Here is an 8,401-nt window from a genome sequence, read left to right as displayed (position 1 = left end):
CTGACGGGCTCTGGTAGCCACCCTCGGTCTCCGGTGTGGAGCTCGCTTCTGGGGAGGGGTCCTCTGAAAGTTAAAGGGGAGCAGGTTATCCGCCAGTGCTGGGCTGGGCACAGGCAGGGAAAGGAGGAGTAGGAGTTGGCCACCCAGGATAAGCTGCTACTATGGTTGGGTCCAGGACGATGGGAAGAGGCCACTGGGGAACTCCAGCTGCAACAATAATAATAATAATAATTGTTGTATTTGTTAAGCATTTACTATGTGCCAAACACTGTTCTAAGCTCCAGGGTAGATACGAGGTAATCAGGTTGGACACAGTCCCTGTCTTCCATAAGGCTCACAGTCTTAATCCCCATTTTATGGTTGAGGGAACTCAGGCACAGAGAAGTAATAATAATAATAATAATTGTGGTATTTGTTAAGCGCTTACTACGTCCCAGGCACTGTACTAAGTGCAGGGGTGGATACAGGTTTCTCAGGTTGGACACAGAACCTATCCCCTGTGGGCTCACAATCTCAATCCCCAATTTTTAGATGAGGGAACTGAGGCACAGAGAAGTGAAGTGGCTTACCCAAGGTCACACAGCAGACAAGTGGCAGAGCAGGGATTAGATCCCACGTCCTCTGACTCCCAGACCTGTGTTCTTTCCACTAGGCCACACTGCTGTAGGAGCAAAGCTTTGCCGATCCAAGGAAAGGGAAACAGCATAGCCTAATGGATAGAGCACGGGACTGGGAGTCAGAAGGAGCTGGGTTCTCGCTCCCGCTCTGCCACTGGTCGGCTCTGTGACCTTGGGTAAGGCATTTCACTTCCTCTACGCTTCAGTTACTGCTGCTGCAAAATGGGGATTAAGACTGTGAGCCCCATGTGGGGACAGGGACTGTGTCCACCCCAGTGCTTAGTAAGGTGCCTGGCACAAAATAAGCACTTAAATGCTACTATTATTATTATTATTAGGACTTTGCCAAGACCTGACGGCCTCCAAGCGGGACTGAGAGAGTTAGGAATTTCAGCAGAAGCTGAAAAGACTCCTAAATCAAGAATCTATAACTCACAGACCCTTCAAACCCTGCCTGCCCCTTCCAAACCCCACCCTCCCGGCTCCCACCATGAAAAGCCCCTCTTCTAGCCCCTAAACTCAAAATGAAAAGCCGGCTTCGGTGAGGCTGGGTGAGATCCAGAAGAAGCAGAGAACTGGCCGGAGTTCACTTTCTAAGACACTTTCCTATCCCTGGAATGATTCTGCCCCCAGCCCTTTCTCACCTTTCTAGGTCTGCTCGGTCCCGGCCTGCCACTGAGCTCCTGCTAGCTGAGCTGGGCTGGCTGAGCCTCGGGCTCCCTGGACTTCTTCCCTCCCTGTGGGACTGTGGTAACTGAGTCAGCTCTCTTGGGCTGCTTGACAGTGAGTGCTGCCATGAGCCAAGGCCCCAACCAGGGCCAGTAGTGGAAGGTTTGGAACCGTGAGGCTGACACTGATGCTCATCTAAAGAACATATGCCTTTCTATGCCCACATATGCATGCACATATACCCACGGTGCACATGCACATACACAAACTACAGGCTCCCTGGCACCTGTCCTTTTTTTTTTACACGTTCCCTTGGGTTTCCCTGGAAATACAGCACCTCACAGCTCTCCTACTTCAGCTCTCTGGATTGGAAACCGGTTTCTTTTGTTCTGGTTATCTTAAGGCTCCAGCTGGCCCCTGTCTCCCAAATCCTTCCCATCTCCGGCCCCCTAGGGGATGGGAGCTCTGGGAGAGAATCCCAAAGGTTGGAGTGCTTCCCGATCAGTGCTTGATCGGCCCCAGGAGACCACGGCTCTCCAGCCTGGTGAGCACTTCAAATGCCATTTAACAGAGGAATTGGTTTGAAGGAGGTAATTTGTTCTCATTTTAAAACACTTTTTTTTATTGAACTGCTTTAGATTTCTCTTCCCCAATTCTTATAACTGACAGAGGAGGTCCGTGGTCATCCCACCCTCAAAAAGAACCTGTTTAAAACAATAACTTTGTACACAAACACAGTACCTCTAGCCCTAATTGTTACACACACACACACACACACACACACACACACACAAACACAAATGCACACAGTCATTTCCCGAAAGCAGCAAGAGAAAAATAGGAACAAAACTGAATGCAACACATAAAGTTAGAGAAAGGGAGTCTAAACTCTCACTAACAACATGCAAGGCAGTCCTTACTGTCTGTCCCAAATCCTCTCTCTGGGGAACAGTCATGCTTAGCAGGGAACAGCAGGCTTGTGTCCAGCTTTTGTCCTGACTGGACTCTCCAGATTCATTCCCTGGGGGATGGGGTGGTCCCTGTGGTTACTCTCCTTTTTCCAGGCAATTTCTATATTCCCAAAGCAAAGTGTTCCCCCACCCCACCCCACCCTGCCATTACCCCCCTTTCTGGTTGTGTTCTTTTTTCATCGATGGAGATCCACACCTCCTCGAACCAAGGCAGCTGGGCTCCTAGTTCAGTGCATGGGCAAAGACTGCTGGTAGCCCGCTCCTGGGAAACAGCCGCCCGGCCAGGTAAAAGATCTGGGAGAGGAATCCCGCAAGTCCTCCAGTCGCTTCTGATGGCAGGAGGTCCGGACCCCGAGGTGACAGTTTCCACTGGGGTAATAGGCAGTGCTCGGTGGAATACTGACCTTTCTTGGGCTCCCCAATGGGGAGGGAAACTGAGAGTCAGGGGAAAACTTAAAGAAGCGGGGAGAGGGAGAGTAAGGCTGGAAGGGGAGAGCAGCCTCTCCATAGCTGGGCTCCAGAGGGGGCCTTAAGGGCCGGGGGTGGCTGTCCCCTCCAGCAGCTTCTTCCTCCTCCTCCTCCTCCCCCTGGGCTCCGTCCGCCTGGCTGTGACATTCCCGGTGGGAGCAGGGCCACCTCTGGCCGGGACCGGCATGCAGGAACCTGGACAGGGATGCGATCCGATGGATGGCTCTCCGCAAGGTGGCGATTTTGGAGAGTCTCTTGCCGCTGAGGTCGTGCTTGAGGGCCAGTCTCAAGGCATTGAAGGCTTCGTTGTAGTCCATGATCCTCTTGCGCTCTCTCACGTTGGCCGCTATCCGCCTGGCCTTGGAGCGCACCGGTCGGCTTCGCTTTTTGACGTGCGTATCCTCAGAGTCACTCGGGCAGTTGGGGGGCTCAGTGCCCCCGTGGTTCCTGAATCCCGGCCTGCGGCCAGAGAGGGTGCCTTCCATTTCCTCTTCTGAGCTGTCTGAATCCCTCAGGCTTACCGGGCTGGCTTCTGGCACTGGCCTGGGCATAGCTGAGCTCCCTGACCTCTCCCGGTGCAGAAAGGATGAGCCTCTCCTGTGGTCAGGTCAGGTCCTGTGGGGAGGACACTCCTCCAGAGCAATCCTGCCTCCCACTCAGACCCTACTGGCTCTGCTTTATGACACCACGTGGCTCCTTCTCTTTATGACCTGCCTGCAGGTAGGCTGGGAGAGGAAGCATGCACATGCTTGTCACCCTCAGAGCAGGCAGACTTCCCTCGCTGAGGCCCTGCTCGGGCAGTTTCTCCACCCCCGGCTGTACCCCCTCTCCTGCTCCAGCCCCAGGGATGTCCCAGGCATCATCTCTGGTTTCGGGATCCCCTGAGCCTTGTGGCTGGTTTTCCCCACTCTGATCCCAAAGGCAGGTCTGAGGGCTCCAGACTGTGCCAGACAGGAGATGATGATGATTATAATAATCAATCAGAGGGCTTACTGTGTGCAGAGCTCTGTACTAAGTGCTTGGGAGAATGCAATACAACAGAATTAGCAGACATATAATAATGTTGGTATTTGTTAAGCGCTTACTATAATAATGTTGGTATTTGTTAAGCGCTTGCTATGTGCTGAGCACTGTTCTAAGCGCTGGGATAGACACAGGGGAATCAGGTTGTCCCACGTGGGGCTCACAGTCTTAATCCCCATTTTACAGATGAGGTAACTGAGGCACCGAGAATTTAGAGCACTGTTTCCCTGCCCATAAAGAATTTACAGTTTAGAGGATGATAATAATATCATGTACATATTTAGCACCTCTATTATTCTAAAGCATGTTTACATCTATTATCTCATTTTATCTCCACTACCTGTGAGGTAGGGAGAGGCAGAAACTATTATCGCCATTTTGTGTAGGGAAACTGACTCTTGGAGAGATTTCAGTACTTGTCTACGGTCACCCAGTAGGCTCCTGGGAGAGACTAGAACCAAGGTCTCCTTACTTCCAGCTCTTGCTTTTTGCATTAAGCATCTTTCAGAAGATGGAGTCTGCTTGGGAAATGGGAGGAGAGGTTGTCTGGTTAGTTCTCAAATCTAACATCTGTGTTGTCAAACACCCAGTGATGAGGGTGGAAGTGAGAGCTGGAAAAACCTCCAAGTTCTTTCTGCCAACCCAAAGTCCTTTTTCTTGGGCTTTACTGGTTGTGATAATGCCATCTTTCCAGGTATAGCAAAAACTTCTGAACTCGAATACTTCCTCTCTGGGCTCCTGGGTGAGCTTCCTCTCCAGCTTGAAACTGGGGGAGGTGTCAGGTGCTGACTGACCTCAGCCCTAAAGGTCCTCACCTGGGGTTCTTCGAGAGGACAGGGCATCAGCTGGGGGTTGGGAAGTGGAGGCAATTTGCCTGGACGGACTCTGGGCCAGATTCTTCCCCCCTTTGCTGTCCCTTCAGTGGCAGTGTCTCAGATGGATGGAGGACTGCTTAGAGTGTCTTCACCACTTCTCTCTGCCCTAGGGCTATCAATCAATCAATGAATAAATAAATAAATAGTATTTATTAAGTGTTTATCTGTTCAGAGCTCTGTTCTAAGCCCTTGGGAAAGTACAATACAATAGAGTTCCTTGTCCAAAGGGAGATTACAACCTAGATGGGGATATACAATAATATAAATTACAGATAGGAGAAAGAGTGGAATATAAGGATAAATGCATAAGTGCTGTGGGGCTGAAGTGGCTGAATATCAAGTGTTCTTTGTGCCTCAGTGACCTCATCTGTAAAATGGGGATTAAGACTGTGAGCCCTACGTGGGACAACCTGATTATCTTGTATCTACTCCAGCACTTAGAACAGTGCTTGGCACATAGTAAGCACTTAACAAATACCATTATTAATATTATTGCTACTATTAAGGGGACAGATCTGAGGAAATAGAGTATTTCTTTATGTGAAGTGAAATCCCTTAAAACATTTAAAGAATAACCTTCATCAGTGTTTCAGTGTTCAGAACATTTGGACCAAGAGGTAAAGCAGGTGGAAAGTGAGAGGCAGGGTCAGGCGGTCAGAAGCTGAGATTAGGGGAACAGCTGCCCAGCAGGCAGCCCAGCCGGCCTTCTGTGAATTTGCTGACAAGTTCGGGAACAGCTGATGGGGAATTTCTTTTGTGAACGCTGCACCTGGCCTGCCCCAGTCAACCCGGCCTGGCCGGGATAAACCCCTTGTGTGACAGGAGCAGGAAGCCTAGCAGAGGATAGTGTGTCTTGGGACTCTGAGACTCAGGACTTCTCAGGAGCCCAGAGGAGAGGCAGAAGAGGTTGGGGATGTTGGGGGCTGGGGTCTGTCTGTCTTTCTGTCTCTATGCTTAGGGAAAGAGTGAAGTTGAAGCCACAGTTCTCCTTGCCTAGGAGATAAAGAAAAGTGGTGGAGGGGTGGACAGAGAAGAGAGCTTGGACCCCAGGTGCAGAGAAGACCATAAAGAAGTGAGCCAAGCAGCCTGACGAATGATCCAGGATTCTCCTTCCTCCTCTGCCCCCACCAAAGTGTCTTTCTTGCCTGATCATTGCATTGTGCCCTAAATCTCCAGGTGACAGCCTCTTCAAAGAAGCAGATAGTGCCACCTTGCCTGGCCAATCGTACCCTTAGACAGCAGCCTCACTGTGGGCTAGTGGAAACAGCATGGGCCTGGGAGTCAAAGGTCCTGGGTACTAATTGCAGCCCTGCCATTTGTCTCGTGTGTCCTTGGGCAAGTCACTTTACTTCTCTGTACCTCAGTTACCTCATCTGTTAAATGGAGATTAATAAGATTAACAGTGACAGTAATAATAATGGTATCTGTTAAGCGCTTATTATGTGTCAAACATAGTTCTAAGAGCTGGGGTAGATACAAGCTAATCAGGTTGGACACAGTCCCTGTGCCATATGGGGCTCACAGTCTTAATCCCCATTTTAAAGATGAGGTAAAACTGTGAGCCCCATGTGGGACGTGGAGTTTGTCCAACCTGATTAGTTGTGTCTACTCCAGCCCTTAGTACAGTGTCTGATACATAGTAAGCACATAACAAATGCCATTATTTCAAGCATCATAGTAGGAACTGGGAACTAAACAAGTGAAGTAGAAGATTCCCCCGTCAAAGAGCTTACAATCTAACGGGTTGTTAGATGGGGACCGATCATCTCTTATCAATAGGAGGGCAACAAACAGCTAGCCTGCCATTGAGGTTAGAACCGAGGGCGTACCATCCTGACAAATGGTCCAGAGTTCTTGGAGATGAGCCAAACCCACAAAAAAACCACAGCCCCCTCCCCACCACCTCTGATTCATCGGCCCCTATCGGATCATCTAAAATATAATTTGATCGATAGCTTCAATTAGCACAGACCGATTTGTCTATTACCCTTCTCCCTTCTCAGCACTTTGAAGCTGCGGCTGATCCTGAGTCCAATAAATCAGGGCCCAGCAGCCCCAGGGAGGCAGAAGGATGTGGAGTGGGACTTCAAAGGAAGGAAAAGTGCTGAAAATATTTCTGAGTGATACCCTGCAGCGGCTGTGGTCTTCGGTCCTTAGCGCCTGAATGGCTTTTTCTTTCAAACTGGAATCTCATCGGTCCTGAAAACGGAAACATTTTGGGTTTTTTTTTTTTTAACCCAAATTAATAGACTACAAACTGCAGCTGGAAGGGAGGGGACAGGCAGGGCTCTGATTTAGAGCTCTGGAAGTTCCTGTGGGAGCCTGGAAGGTGCCTATTACTGCTCCAAGGGGCTGAGCTGGCCTCTGATTTTCAGAAATTCCAACCAGTCCTTCAGAAGTTCTGTTTTTCGCTCCCTGAGGCCAACCCTTCCCCCACTCCTCACTCCTTCCTTCCGTTTCTGCTCTCCTCCACCTCCAGGGGCCAGCTCTGGCCAGGAGAAGAGTCCTTTGCTGGTTTTGTCCCTGATAATAACCAAACCCATTGTCAAATGGGTTAAATAATTCTCACGATCAGACAGCTCCATCCTTTGTTTTAGATTTCACTAGTAATGAAGAGGATTGTCTTTTAAAAAACCCAAAGGGACCATCTTAATGGCATGAATAAATATAAGGAGTAGCCTTTCCTATTTATCTGCTTTCAAAGTATGGGAGTGTGTTCCTCGTGATCATGATTTACATTTGGGTTTAGCCTGAACTGTGCAGACTGGTGGTAGGGGGTTAGTGTGTCTGGAGTTCTAGTCCTGGCACCCCAGTGATGCCCAGTTCAATCAGTCAGCCGATTTATTGAGCGCTTGCTGTGTGCAGAGCCCTGGACTAAGTGCTTGGGAGAGTACAGTGCATCAGATTTGGAAAACATGTTCCTGGCCCACAAGGAATTCCCCTTCTCTAAAATGGGGATCGTAGTCTCTGACCCTCCTTAGCTCAAAGATCTTGTCAAGGGCCAGTCCCACTGGTTCGGGGAGGGGGGGCGGGCCGTGAATGATCTGCTGTTGTTGTTGACACCCAGAAGTCATAGGATGGCTCTGATTGGAGGTAGGCATTGTTATTAATCCATTTTACAGGTGGAAAAATAGAGGTCCACAGAGGTTCAGTGACTTGCTGAGTTCTTCTGGCTCCTGCCTAATGCCGTATGACTAATCTCCAGGACCTCTCCCACGACTACCTTGCCTGTAAACTAAACCTCTAAGGGAGTTGGGAGCTAGGGAAAAGGGTGGGAGGTGGTCTTATCTCTCCCCGACTACCCCGTCCGTTGGAGTGTCCTGGCATAGATAGGGCCTGGACAAATTCCCCCGTGAGCATCCGGATGCTGGACCTGGCCGGCCAACAAATCACACCTGCGGGCCGGCCACCCCCACCTGTAATTAGCGTGCCGCTCTGTGCCGCTGGGAGGACCGCTCCCACCTCGTCCTGGTGGCTTCCTCCACACACGCCTCTTACAGGATGGGGGCGGGGGCGAGCTGGTGGGGAGCTCCTCCCCAGGGCTTGGAAGGATGGCAGCCCGGCCTGGCCTGCTGATTTATCGCCTTCCGTAGGGAGATTTACGAGCTGGGACAGCCAGAGTCAGAAACGTGTTGTGAGGTGCTGCAAAGCCTTGCTCCCTGAACGAGAATGAGAGAGCAGTAATTATCAACTGCCGGGCATCAATCCCCTGCCGGGTCCGGGTCCTCTCCCCGCCTCCTCAGACATCCTTCCAGGATCCAACTTCCCCACCCACAAG

At 50.5% G+C, this 8,401-nt stretch overlaps 1 protein-coding gene across 1 annotated transcript; it reads right to left on the bottom strand.

Annotated features, from left to right (window-relative positions):
- Nucleotides 1-2,484: 2,484 nt before the first annotated feature.
- Nucleotides 2,485-3,330, bottom strand: BHLHA9 (basic helix-loop-helix family member a9). Its single transcript, XM_007672579.3, has one exon. The coding sequence runs from the start codon at nt 3,274-3,276 to the stop codon at nt 2,485-2,487; it is 792 nt and encodes a 263-aa protein (XP_007670769.1). The 5' UTR covers nt 3,277-3,330.
- Between the last annotated feature and the right edge of the window lie 5,071 nt (nt 3,331-8,401).

This window comes from Ornithorhynchus anatinus, chromosome 17 (assembly GCF_004115215.2).
Source record: "Ornithorhynchus anatinus isolate Pmale09 chromosome 17, mOrnAna1.pri.v4, whole genome shotgun sequence".
NCBI lineage: Eukaryota > Metazoa > Chordata > Mammalia > Monotremata > Ornithorhynchidae > Ornithorhynchus > Ornithorhynchus anatinus.
Note: the sequence above shows the minus strand (reverse complement) of the source record. Positions and strands in the feature narration are given on the sequence as shown.

Excerpts from the sequence above, each read along its gene's own strand:
- BHLHA9 (XM_007672579.3), bottom strand. The coding sequence starts at position 3,276 with ATGCCCAGGCCAGTGCCAGAAGCCAGCCCGGTAAGCCTGAGGGATTCA.